Source organism: Triticum dicoccoides, chromosome 7A (genome assembly GCF_002162155.2).
Source record: "Triticum dicoccoides isolate Atlit2015 ecotype Zavitan chromosome 7A, WEW_v2.0, whole genome shotgun sequence".
NCBI lineage: Eukaryota > Viridiplantae > Streptophyta > Magnoliopsida > Poales > Poaceae > Triticum > Triticum dicoccoides.
This window is the reverse complement of record NC_041392.1, coordinates 202,058,903-202,071,700: the sequence shown is the minus strand read 5'-3', so window position 1 is coordinate 202,071,700 and position 12,798 is coordinate 202,058,903. Positions and strand designations below refer to the sequence as shown.

General features: G+C 45.6%; 1 protein-coding gene across 1 annotated transcript; it reads left to right on the top strand.

Annotated features, from left to right (window-relative positions):
* Positions 1-2,140: 2,140 nt before the first annotated feature.
* On the top strand, positions 2,141-8,058 carry LOC119329609 (protein-tyrosine-phosphatase IBR5-like). Its single transcript, XM_037602671.1, has 5 exons — positions 2,141-2,597; positions 6,330-6,429; positions 6,679-6,736; positions 6,832-6,938; positions 7,455-8,058. The coding sequence occupies exons 1-5, from the start codon at positions 2,349-2,351 to the stop codon at positions 7,736-7,738; spliced, it is 798 nt and encodes a 265-aa protein (XP_037458568.1). The 5' UTR covers positions 2,141-2,348; the 3' UTR covers positions 7,739-8,058.
* The last annotated feature ends 4,740 nt before the right edge of the window (positions 8,059-12,798 follow it).

The window sequence follows — 12,798 nt, the reverse complement described above, 5'->3', positions numbered from 1 at the left end:
ATACTGCCTAGTTGCTATTAGTATTTGTGCTTTCATCTCATTGAATACTTGACTATGGCTTGCTTAGTGTAGTCTACCTCCCGCTGCATGGTAATAGGTTTGTTTCTATCATTTGTCTTCGAAACTTCCATGTTTTGAAGACTTTCATAAAAATCGCCTATTCACCCCCCTCTAGTCGATCACTAGCACTTTCATGTACATGTCAGGGTGGACGTCGACCGACTTGCTCTCCCTAATGGCGGCTGCCACCTGCTTGACGACATCAGTCATGCTGCTGAAGACGCTCAGCTCGTCCTCCATCAAGTCGCCCCTCTTTCTCTTTCTATCAAGCACATGAATGTGATCATCACCCTTATTAGCATCATAAAGGTTGATGGTGTCTGACTCAGACTCATGGGTGTGTGGATAGTCATGCATAGGCAAACTGAGCGGGCTCACTGGACCCATGGCATGCTTGCCGGTTTCCAACCCAAAGTAGAAGATCTGCATCTGCGGGGTAGTTCTGGATGAGTGTGTTGGGAAACTCAGTGTCCTTGGGGTGGTCCTAATAATAAATAAACACATCGTAGTTAGGTGTGATTGGCATGTCAGACATGCTTGAACAAGTGGTATGTGAGCTAACCGGTGTGTGGCCTTGGTAACGATCTGACTCCAGAAGTGGCGTGCAAGTGTCCTGATCCCATGATGCACCACTAATGTCTCTAAGCTTGGACACTCTGATCCTTCTCGCTCTTCACTTTCTGAGGTGGTTGTAGACCTGGGTCAAGGTGACCTCTTGGCCACAGAACTCAAACACTTGCTTGGCAATAGAGTTCAAGTGTACCTCCTTGAAGCCCCACCAGTCCTCAATCCACTGGCTATGATATCACACATCTTATTAAGCACGATCGTAGACAGGAACGACTGCCGTTTCATCGAGTTACCCCTTCCCCATCTTTCTTTGCATTCGCAATCTTGATGGCTGCCTTTTGTGTAGCAACAACAACATTAGGCACAACCGACACAAATATTGTAGGCACAAATGGTGGAAGGATAGCAGACTCCTTGAAGACATCTGAACCCGGAGGCATCTTCTCCTTGATAATAGGCTGGGAGTCGTTTACATAGGACGGTAGGAAGTGGCTCTCGGGCATATTGGTTGACTAAATTTTTACATGCTCATGTATTACAAGCGTTAGTATCAGCAAGAGTGGAACACACGACATATGGACGGGATGAACAAGCACTAAACATGAACTACGAACGAGCACTAAACATAGACAATAAGCATTGTACACACAGATCATTGAGTTCAACACAACATCCTATGACTGTTCTTCGATCTCATGGCATACCATGGAGTTCAACACACTACCATATCTATGATAGTATCATCCTTGCCGACATGAAAACAATACGAAGCTCATCAAATCCTACAAGCAAAGAATCCATCACCACTAGCCACCACAATATCACATTCTCACATATCAACAGTGTACAATGCTACAACATGCTCACAGATCCACTCGTAGCACATGCCTACATATCTAGCTAGAACCACTTGAGAGGGGGAGTGATCGAACTCACAGCCAGGAGCGCGCGGAACCCGTCGAAGAAGAGGAGGACACGAATCGCCGCTGCCGTGTACCATCGGTCGAAAAAGAAGCATCTCTGACCTGCTTGCCGGTCTCGATCCACGTGAGAGGGAGAGCTCGAAAGGGGAGAACAATTGAGGGAGTTTGGGCGGTGAGGTGTGCGTGGCTATATAGGGCTACCGATTCGGCAGGAGGTGGCCCTGATTCCTCCCGCCGCTTTTTCGAAGACGCGTGTGAGCTCGCACCATCTCCGTGTTCGCATGAGCTCGACGCCGCGTACTAGTTCACTGCATCGCCGAATCTAGCTGAGAGGAAACATACGATTCAACATTCAACCGTTCCTAACGGACCTGGCTGCCGTGCAGGTCAAACGGTAAATGCAAGCTATCAAATGGGCATTTTGCATCACACGGACCTGGTTAGCCTGTATGCGTGACAGAGATGACCGGTCACCGTCGGCGCAGCGCTTACCGAAACCTGGAACAACTTCGACGCGACCTCCGCCCTTGATCCTCAGGAATGATCCAGGTTCCTCCGTCACCTCGCCACGCCACCTCGCTTTGACCCGTCTGTTTCCGTGGGCGCCCGCCCGCCCAACCGATCCGATCTACTACTACTAAACAAAATCCACAAAAGATCTTGCAGAAATTAAAAATAGGAAACGGAAACGCCCCCCTCTCTCTCTTCCAGCTCCTCCTCCACGCCACCCCGATTCGATCACTCCCCGAGCAGAATCCCCCCGATTCGATCACCGGCGAGGAGAGGAGGGAGGGGATGAGGAAGCGGGAGCGGGAGAACCCGTGCGGGATCTGCGGGCACTACCACAAGTACGAGGAGGGGGAGCCGTGCGGGGTGTGCGGCCACCGCCCGCCGGCGCTGGGGCCCGCCGGGGCGGCGGCCGCGCCGCGGCAGGAGTCGGCGTTCCCCTCGGAGATACTCAAGGACTTCCTCTTCCTCGGCAGCTACGACAACGCCTCCCGCTCCGAGCTCCTCAAGACCATCGGCATCTCCCACATCCTCAACGTACGCGATCTTCTGCTTATTAAGCTTATTACATGGATGGATGGATGCATGGCTTTCCATTTCCTGCGCTGGGCCGTGCGGTTGGGTTTGGGAATGGTAGATTCCTGCTTCTTTCCGATCGGGTTTGGTTGCTCCGGACCTGATTCGCGATGTAGGACTTTCGCAACAATATAGGATTATAGCGTGAGGAATTGATTGGATGTTCGTTTTGTCAAAAGCTTTTCCACAGTAAACTGATAGTGATGCCGTGACAATATGGGGGCAACGTTTAGTGTTCCAGCTATTTAGGGCAGCTCCAACGCGCCGACACAAACGGACGCTGGTTTTGTCTGCTTTTTGTCCATTTGGGTCGGCGTCCGCACCGTCAGTGTTTGGGTGGTCAGTGCGCCCAACAGGCCGACACATTTTCGTTCGCGCGGCCGGTATGAGGCCATATTTTTGCACTGTTTTTACATATCAAAAACATTGCCCAAAGCTTGCATAATTCATAACCAAATAAAATTATCATAGTCTTACAACCAAATAAAAATCTCATAGTTTACAAACCAAATGATATTTAAATTGTCACAAATACATTTGAAAGAAAAGAGCCGATACATCTATTGATTGCCAAGGTGAGCCCACATATGCTCAACCAAATCATCTTGTTGTAGTTGAATGTGAGTTGCCTAATCACACATTTCATGATGAAATTGGGTGAACTGTGCAAACGTTTCCGCTCCTCCATGATCAGGCACAACATTTTCACCCTCCCTGGTCGAAGATTTCATCCTCCCGCTCATCCTCTATGATCATGTTGTGGATGATCACAAAAGCAGTCATCACCTCCCACAACTTCTTGGTGCTCCAAGTTCTAGCAGGATACCGAACGATGCCCCATCGAGATTGAAGAACACCAAAAGCACACTCCACATCCTTCCTAGCACTCTCTTATTCTTGGGAAAACCTTGCCTCTTCTTTCCTATTGGGTTGGGGATTGTCCTCACAAGAGTAGTCCACTGAGGATAGATACCATCAGCTAGGTAGTATCCTTTGTTGTAGTGGTGGCCATTGATCTCAACATTGACCTCTGGGCAGTTGCCTTCTGCAAGCCTTCCGAACACCAGAGAACGCTGAAGCATGTTGATGCTATTGTGAGAGCTGGCCATGCCGAAAAAAGAGTACCAAATCCAAAGATCTTGTGAAGCCACGGCCTCAAGGATGACAATGCAAGCTTTCACATGGCCCCTATACTACCCCTGTCAAGCAGATGGATAGTTCTTCCACTTCCAGTGCATATAATCTATGCTACCAAGCATCCCTGGAAAGCCTCTATCTGCATTGATCGCCAACAACCAGGCTGTATCTGCATCAGTTGGCTATCTCAAGTACTTCGGGCCAAACACTGCTACCAAAGCCTTGCAGAACTTGTACATGGATTCTAGGCACATGGACTCACTCATGCGGACATACTCATCAATAAGATCACCGGGTATTCTGTATGCAAGCATCTGAATAGCTGCAATGCATTTTTGATAAGAGGAGAAGCCAACTTTTCCCAGGGCATTCCCCTTGCATATGAAATGATCATCGTACGCCACCACCCCCTTCTGAATACAATCGAACACATGTAGCCATCCGGAAGTGGCGCTGGAATAGCTTGTGTTTGAAGAGCGGGGAAGAGGACGTGACCTAGTCTTCCCAGAGAGAGGCAATGGCCGCTCTCTCTGTGTCGATTCAACACCGGACAATGGCCTGGGATCAAGCCCCTAAACATCAGTCGCTTCCTAGCAATGTGGTCATGGACGACCAAAGTAGCAACCACAAACTCCTCATCGTCCGAATCGCAAATGAAGTTGTTGAAAAAGTATTCATCGCCACTATCCATTTGTACCTTGTGGGTGAAACATAGAACACCTTGCGGGCGTGGTTGAAGAAGCCGGTCGGTGAAGAGCCCCGCGCCTCTCCCAAACCCGGCAGTAGGCCTGTCGGCATGGAGGCGACCGTGGCGGCGAACGCCGAGTGAGGACGCCGGACTTGGAGTGTTGCCGGCGGCGGTGGAGGCGAGGGGGGTGGCGTGGTTGAGGGGGTGCTACGACGGCGGCGAAAACAGGCCACCAATGCCGGCAAGAGCGGCCGTCGGGTGCGGTGTGCTGCTGCGGGAGGTTTGTGGGTGCGGGCGTCGGCCTGGGCAGCGTCCAACTGGCCGGAACTGGGCGACGGCGACGAGGGCGGGGTGGCCGGGTGTCTTGGCTGTGGATGGGAGAGGGGGAGAATGGCCAATGTGCCATCGACTGACGGGCTAGGAGGAGGACAAGGACGGGCATCGCGCCCGTCCATGCCTTGTCTGCGCCGACGCAAACCTGGCCCAAATTTGAGCCTGAAATGGGCCGTGCCCGGACAAAAAGCAGACGCTCGCCCGTTTGTGTCGGCGCGTTGGGCCATGGTTTGTGTCCGTTTCGATCCAAACGGACGCGTGCGAACCAGAATGCGTCAGCGCGTTGGAGTTGCTTAGTTTCTCCAGCTTGTATTGTTGAAGGTGATGGGAGGCAAATGTTTGGAAATGTTCATGTGTTGCTTCCTCTGCTTATACAGTCTACATAGTCCATCACAGGTGTGCTGCATGGAGTTTAGTTGGATCTGTGAATTTCAGGGGTGCATATTTCCAATGTTTCTGTGAGACTTCCTGTAGTTTAAACTTGGCGCTCTAGAGCCCATAGTTCATTAAGGCAACAGCTGCTGCCCTGTACACGAACGACTAAAGACGCTGAGGGGTTTGTCGGATTGCGATGGTGAGGTAAGATGAAATGAAACAGGCAGATGAGAGAGAAAGTGACAATATAATGTTTGGCAGAGAGAGCATTGAGAGCGGGAGATATTTCTTTTTGTATCTCCTCTTTTTAGGATCCACATGAAGGTGTATTTGGGTGAGTATGCAGACCATAATTTCAAACAATACTCCTTTTTTATGAGCCATGTGAATATTTGGGTGGGTATGCATACCGTAATTTCAAATAATAATAGAGGTGTCCAAGATACCTAATTTTTTTTACAAAAACAACCCGCCTTACCCTGTGTGGTCGCCTTCGCCATGTGGCGCATACATTGGCCGTGCGGAAGGGCGACTGAACTGGCAGGGGGTGATATAGTTGTGGAGATTTTGAATCGGAGGAGGTGGAGGATACAAGAGGAAGAGAATGGGTGAGGACAGAGAGGGAGGTGGAGGAGCATTGTATATCCTGCGATTCTGTTTTTAGATAGCGTCTTTAGCCATGATTTCTTTGCTCACGTTATATATGTGTGGTTTGTGAACATGACAGGTTAATAAGTACTGGAATGGTAACTTGTGATTGTGATAGACACTACAGTTGGATTGAATAGTTGGAGGCCTTGGTTGTTTAGTTGTACATCGATGTCTTACTGAGATTTGTCAATAGGTCAATGATAAGTTGATAACTAGGCAAATGCGGACCAGCTAGCTGATATGTTACCTTGGACTGGTCCTCCATCGCTTAGATGTGTCATCTGAAACATTGCAAATATTCGTGTTCTGTTTGAAGAAGGAATGATATCTTACCAGCTCTTTGCCTGGCTGTGTCACTGGCGGACTGTGCAGTGGTAAAACCCTTACTAACTGACTTTGCCTGATCCTCTTTTGTTTAAACATGTGTCACATGTCATTCTGAAACTTCTCAAATATTCTTGCTCTGTTTGAAACTGAAATGATATTTTACAATGCTCTCTACCTGACAGACTGTACCCTTATGCCAAAACCTTTACCGGAACTCTTTTACTTATCACTGCCTTCAAGACGACAAGACTTTGCAGTTTGATGATGCAATCCAATTCCTAGGTATGGTGCTGTTCTTCTAGTCACCAGCCTACAACAAATAGGCACAAATGATGCTTACCATTTCCATTGTTCCATCCTGCAAGCTTGGCATTTGTTTTTTGTGGCAGACATTCACTTTCTTTTAGCATAAAACATTCTTCACTCTCAATCTCCCAGTCTGCCTAGCATCCCATATTTAACATAGGTTTATCTGGTGCTCAGTCAATAAGTACATCCTACACGTACTCATTTTGTTCTTTTCAACTTCAGAACAATGCGAGAGGGATAAAGCACGAGTGCTAGTCCATTGCATGTCAGGGAAAAGTAGGTGTGTACGTATAACATTAGTTCTCTTTAGCAGTCATTGTTTTTGACATTGTTAGGACATCTTTGATTAATGCATTCAAAATTCACATTGATCAGGTCAGCTGCATTTGTTGTAGCCTTCTTGATGAAGTCCAGAGGCTGGCGACTTGCACAATGTTTTCAGTGGGTGAAAGAACGGAGGCCACAAGTGCAACTGGCTGATGGTAACTTTTATAATTTACACTTGTACAAAACTTCTGCTGACATTCAAGATGAATTATTATGAGAAACTAGAAGAAAATAAGGTTGAATTGTATGCTGTAATTGTTCTTCTCTGATTCCAATATCTGAATTGGAGAACTTAAATCTTCATTGCTGTATTACACCCTAGTTGGTAACATCAAATTAAAAAAAGCATGGTAGCAAATAGCGTGAAAATTATGAGGGAGGCTGGAATTATGTTTACCTGACGTGTGCATATTTCAAAGGTTTGATATGGCCAAGACACAGTGAGCACCGATTTCTTCTGATCAGTTTCCACTCATTGAAAGCATGAAAAGGCAAGAAGTAAACAATTAAGCTATCATGTATAAAGAACTCTATAGTTGTTAGTTGAGCTACTACAAAAGCTTGCATTTTGAAAATGAAATCACACTGTAGTGCATTTGGATTATGTACTAGTTGTATGAAATTCATGGTGGGCTAAAGAAAGTTATTTACGTTTTTCTTTCTTTCTACAGCGGCACAGCAGCAGTTGATTGAGTATGAGCAGAAGCTTTTCAGTTGCAATGTTGCTCCAACGGATTCATTCCCTTCTCTTGGATTTGGTTTTCCGAAGCCGTCTGGTGATGTCCAGGTGCCTATCTTTAACCAGCAGGCTCCAGGGTCCATCTTTGAGCGGGTCAGCCCGAATAACATCCCGAGTAATTTCACATTTGGGGCCACCGAAGCTAAGCTCCCGGATGGCAGTAACTTCGGTGTGGTCAACTTGGCTGGGACTGATAGCATGATGGACAGCTCCTAGGTTACTACTATTGCAATGCTATAAACGGATCAGCTGCCCATTTAGTCAGATTTCTTGGAACATTTTGAATTTCTGGGAAGGAAGGTTGCATTCTTTGTACGAGGCTTCTTACAATATGTGCAAGCATTTTGGCCGTTGTGATGTTCTGCAGTTTAACATGCACGTGCGCTTTTGTTCAACTTTGTAGAGTAATTCAGGTGAACTGAAATTACGCTAGAAAGTTTGAGTAGAAGTATCATATGTGGCTGTTAAATTGTACAGATTCGTGTGTCAAGAAAGTACAGCTCAAAATCTATACATGTTGCCCTAAACTTATTTTTTGATCGCACGGAGAATGCATATACATGTATTTCGTGCACGCCGCTACCTGGAAGAAAAATGGATTTTGAACATACGGAACAGCGTGAGCGTGTTGCAGAGATGGGATGAATCCGTTCCATGCTAGCGGCTAGCCAGAGCATCTCCAGACGCCGTACAGAGGATTGAATGTTACTCCCTCGTCCCATAATGTAAGAACGTCTTAATTATGTTCCTCCATCTTATAATGCAAGACGTCTCATGATAGAATGTTTTACATTATGAAACAGATAATGTAAGACAGGATTGAATGTTACTCTGTCCGTCTCATAATGTAAGAATGTCTTACATTATGTTCCTTCATCTTATAATGCAAGAAGTCCCATGATATAAGAACATTTTACATTATGAAACGGATAATATAAGACGTTCTATAATGTAAGATCATTCTCGTCCCATAATGTAAGAACGTCTTACGTTATGGGATGAAGGGAGTAGCATTTTAAGATCCTACATGTAGCTTGCCAGCAAGATAAACATAATGCAACGCATCAAATCGAATTTTGTCTTTAAAAGAGTGTACTCTCAACTTTGTTGAAAAATCATTTTTTTATGTTTGACCATATTTATATAATAATACATCAGAAGTTACGTCATCAAATTAGTAGCATTAGATTAATGACAATATATATTTTCTTAATATATCTATTTGGTTTCACAAATATTGATATATTTTTGCATAAACTCGGTCAAACTTTGAGATAGTTTGACTCTCCAATAAAGTTAGAAGTACACTATTTCAAAGATGGATGGAGTATGTATATATAAGTTCAAGATTTGTTTATAAAAATCTTCGAAGTCGCATGTATCTAACTAAAATCATGCAGGTAAGACATAGTACTTTGTAGGGTTTCTCGTCATGCATAGGCGATGCCGAGATTTGGTGTGGGGTTCTTCGTATCGATTCAATGACAACGACTGCGGCTCAAGGGAGCTGGTCCTGAGGGGCAGCTCACAAAGACTTCCCGACTATCATCAATAAGGCCAGGCCGACTCTCGTATGAGAGGGCAACAGCAGGCATCGACTGTTCATTTTGGCAGTGACAGTGGTAGTTCGGTGGTCCAGGACCCCAATGTAATTTTTATTATATTTGGGATGTTTTATACTTATTATGAACATTTATAATAGATAGGATCCTTACAAAAACAAAAGAAAAAAATGATGGGGATGGTTAGAGTATCTATCTCTACTATCTAAAAAAGATTTTGATTTCCTATTTAAGCCACTCACGAAGTCACGATTAGCTTCCCACCTTCATCCAATACTTCCTCCTCCATTTTTGATTTTTTTCTTACACCTTTGGTTTTTTCCCATTGGTTTTCATTGAAAACTGCACACGTCTTATTACCAAATGGAAAGATGTCGTCCTTGATAAGTCAAAAAACATTGAATTTTCTAAGGATGTGTTGATTCAATTGGTAGGCAACATCCATTTTTTTACGTAACCATGTTAATTACGTATAAAATGTTTGTGTCTCCGTTGCAACTCACAAGCAATTGTCTATATTGTTCGATATCTCTACTCCTAATGGACGAATTGGTTGAATAGTCCCCCCCACTTTCAACCGGTTTATTTTCAACCGGTTTTTCTTCGTCCCACCTCCCACCAGCCCCTCCCACCGGTTTTTCTCTTTTCTCGTCTGACCGGCAATACCCAACGTATTTATGGTAATCAATCATAATTAATCCACGTATAGTAATAAATCAATCCAGGTATGGTAAGGTCATAATTCAGGAAATTTTGAATATGGCAATTATATGGTAATAAATTTAAATTACCCCAAAGGCTATCAATCCAGATATGGTAAGGCCATAACTCGGGAAATATCGAATATGATAATAAATTTAAATTACCACCAGGTATGGTAAGGCTATCCACGTATAGTAATAAATCATATAGTAATAAATCATAATTAATCCACGTATAGTAATAAATCAATCCAGGTATGGTAAGGTCATAACTCAGGAAATTTTGAATATGGTAATAAATTTAAATTACCCCAAAGGCTATCAATCCAGGTATGGTAAGGCCATAAATCGGGAAATATCGAATATGGTAATAAATTTAAATTACCCCAAAGGCTACCAATCCAGGTATGGTAAGGCCATAACTCGGGAAATATCGAATATGGTAATAAATTTAAATTACCACTAGGTATGGTAAGGCTATCCACGTATAGTAATAAATCATATAGTAATAAATCATAATTAATCCACATATAGTAATAAATCAGTCCAGGTATGGTAAGGTCATAACTCAGGAAATTTTGAATATGGTAATTATATGGTAATAAATTTAAATTATCCCAAAGGCTATCAATCCAGGTATGGTAAGGCCATAACTCGGAAAATATCGAATATGGTAATAAATTTAAATTACCACCAGGTATGGTAAGGCTATCGATCCAGGTATGGCACGCCCTCACCTGATCACCTATCACAATCTCCAGCCCCACGCACGCACCAAAGAACCCACCCGGCACCAAACGCAGCTCCTCTCGACCCCCTCGAGTAAACGCCGCCACCGTCGTGCGATCTTCCTGACACAGACGCCGTCGCCGCCTCCTTCCCACCTACGGCGTCCCCCACGTCCATGGTGACGGCGCTCGCGTCCTACACTGACCCTCCACCTCATATAGGTTGGTCGTTGATGGAGTGGGATGTGCCGCTGCGGTTTGGGGAGGCGCAATCATGATCTGGTTGGGATCTCAGTGTGGACTCGTTCTCTATGATGAAGGATGGCGCTGCCTCCCTGGCAAATGGGATCGGAGGAAGGGGCTCTACGTCGTGAATGTCGGCGAGGCAGCGGCCGAAGGCGAGCCCGACGGTGAGCACGGGTGTTCGTCCCATGAAATAGGCGGCCACGGAGGGCGGATATGAGGCCACCCCAATCGCCGGTGGCCCTTCCTCCCATCGCTCATCGCCTCCATTCTCTCTCTCCTCTAAATCTTTGTCGCCCCTGCCTGATTCTGGCCGACGCCATCCGGCTCTCGCATCAACCACCACCAGCACGGCTGCGGACGAGGCGCAACCGCAGACGCCGCCGCCGCCATCCTCATCCACCTCCTCCACCATCCTTCCCAGCCGTCGTCGGGGGCACCCGCCATCTGCGCTCTAGCCCACCCGCTCCCTCCTATCCCCTCCCCCTGCCTGCCAGCCCCGTGATCCATCGCACAGATGGCAGGTACTACAGCGACCTCCTCCCCAGCGGATCCGGCCTCCTCCGATGGAGATCCATCCTGGGCACCGCCTTATTCTCATGCGTGCACGTCTATATCAACGTCTCATTCCACCTCACCTCACCTGAGCCTTTACCTTCCCACCTCTGCTTCAGATCCACATCACTTTGCAAGGTATGTGCTTGATTGTTCCGAACTGGATCGATGGATTATGCAAGGTACTTTGGGTGTCGTCATTGACGGCAATTGTCACGCCATGCTACCATCGGAGGGGTCCCTCATCGATGATTAGGGTCTTCCGAACTGCACGAGCTCCATTGAGAAGGATGTTTTTAATTCTGGTTTTGCCTACATGCTTTCTTTGCCTGTATCTACTTAGCTAATGTCTTCTTATAGATAGTAGCTGCTGAAGTGGTGATCAAAGTTGTTCACTATAAGGAAACAACCATGATAACAAAAGTGTATATTCCCTAACCTTTGACCTGAAGTACTTTTTCATTAGAAACTTGCAACAGCCAGGCATTGAAATTAGCAACAACTTCGTACGTACTGAACTAATTTGCAGCAACACGTACTGAACTAAGTTAGGTTATGCTCATCGTTCCAACATGCTTAGTGATAACCACCTAGCAAGCTGATCAAACATGAAAAAATTGAAGTGCTACTGCTAATCATACTATTCTGAATGTGAAAATCTATTTAATTGGCTCTTCTCTAATTGTACACTTACATAAATCTCAGATCTTGCAAATTACAGTATAACCATAAAAGTCATGCTTTGACTCCTATAGGGCCTTTTGCACTTTAATATGACTAATAATTTGCCTTAATATTACAGATTGTATTACTACCTTTCTAAGTGAATGACATTCAAGAAGGTCATTAAATAAAACCAAGAAATCCTTCTGGTATTGGAGTGTAGGAAAGTTGAGACTATAAAACCAAAAGGTTATATTTACGTTTATTAGAGAAGGTTCTTTACTTTTTATAGGAAAACACAAAATGTTGCGATGTAGAGTCTAGGTGGTGGGCCTCCTTGATCCACTTTGTGGATGAGGGCGACTCCGGTCCTGGCACCCATAGTGCCAGTGATCCAAAAATCATAGGGCCTGGATATAGCTCTAGCAGACGTATGCGGCTTGCGCATCGAGCTTGGTCGTCTCGAGCATGGAGATAGGCGAGTTGTAGACCAAGAGCTGGTACAGAGATAGGCGAGTTGTAGACAAGAGCTGGTGGGCAGCAAGAAACGCATGCACACCAAAGAACAAATCTGAGTCACATGCCTACTTCTATTGGTTTCTACAAAGAGCGGCTAGCTTAGATCTTAGACCAGTCGGTCACTGTCGAGGTCGCCAAGGTGATCTTACAGCACCGCCGTGGGGATTTCTCATGATTTTATGTAGGCAAGCCGCAAGCGGTGGTGGTGATTGGCTGGGTGGTGTCGCTGCCTTGGGAAGAGACGAAGTGATGGTAAAAGTAAGCAGGATCCGATGATTCTTCCGTGGGGATAGCCAAAGTCAAGA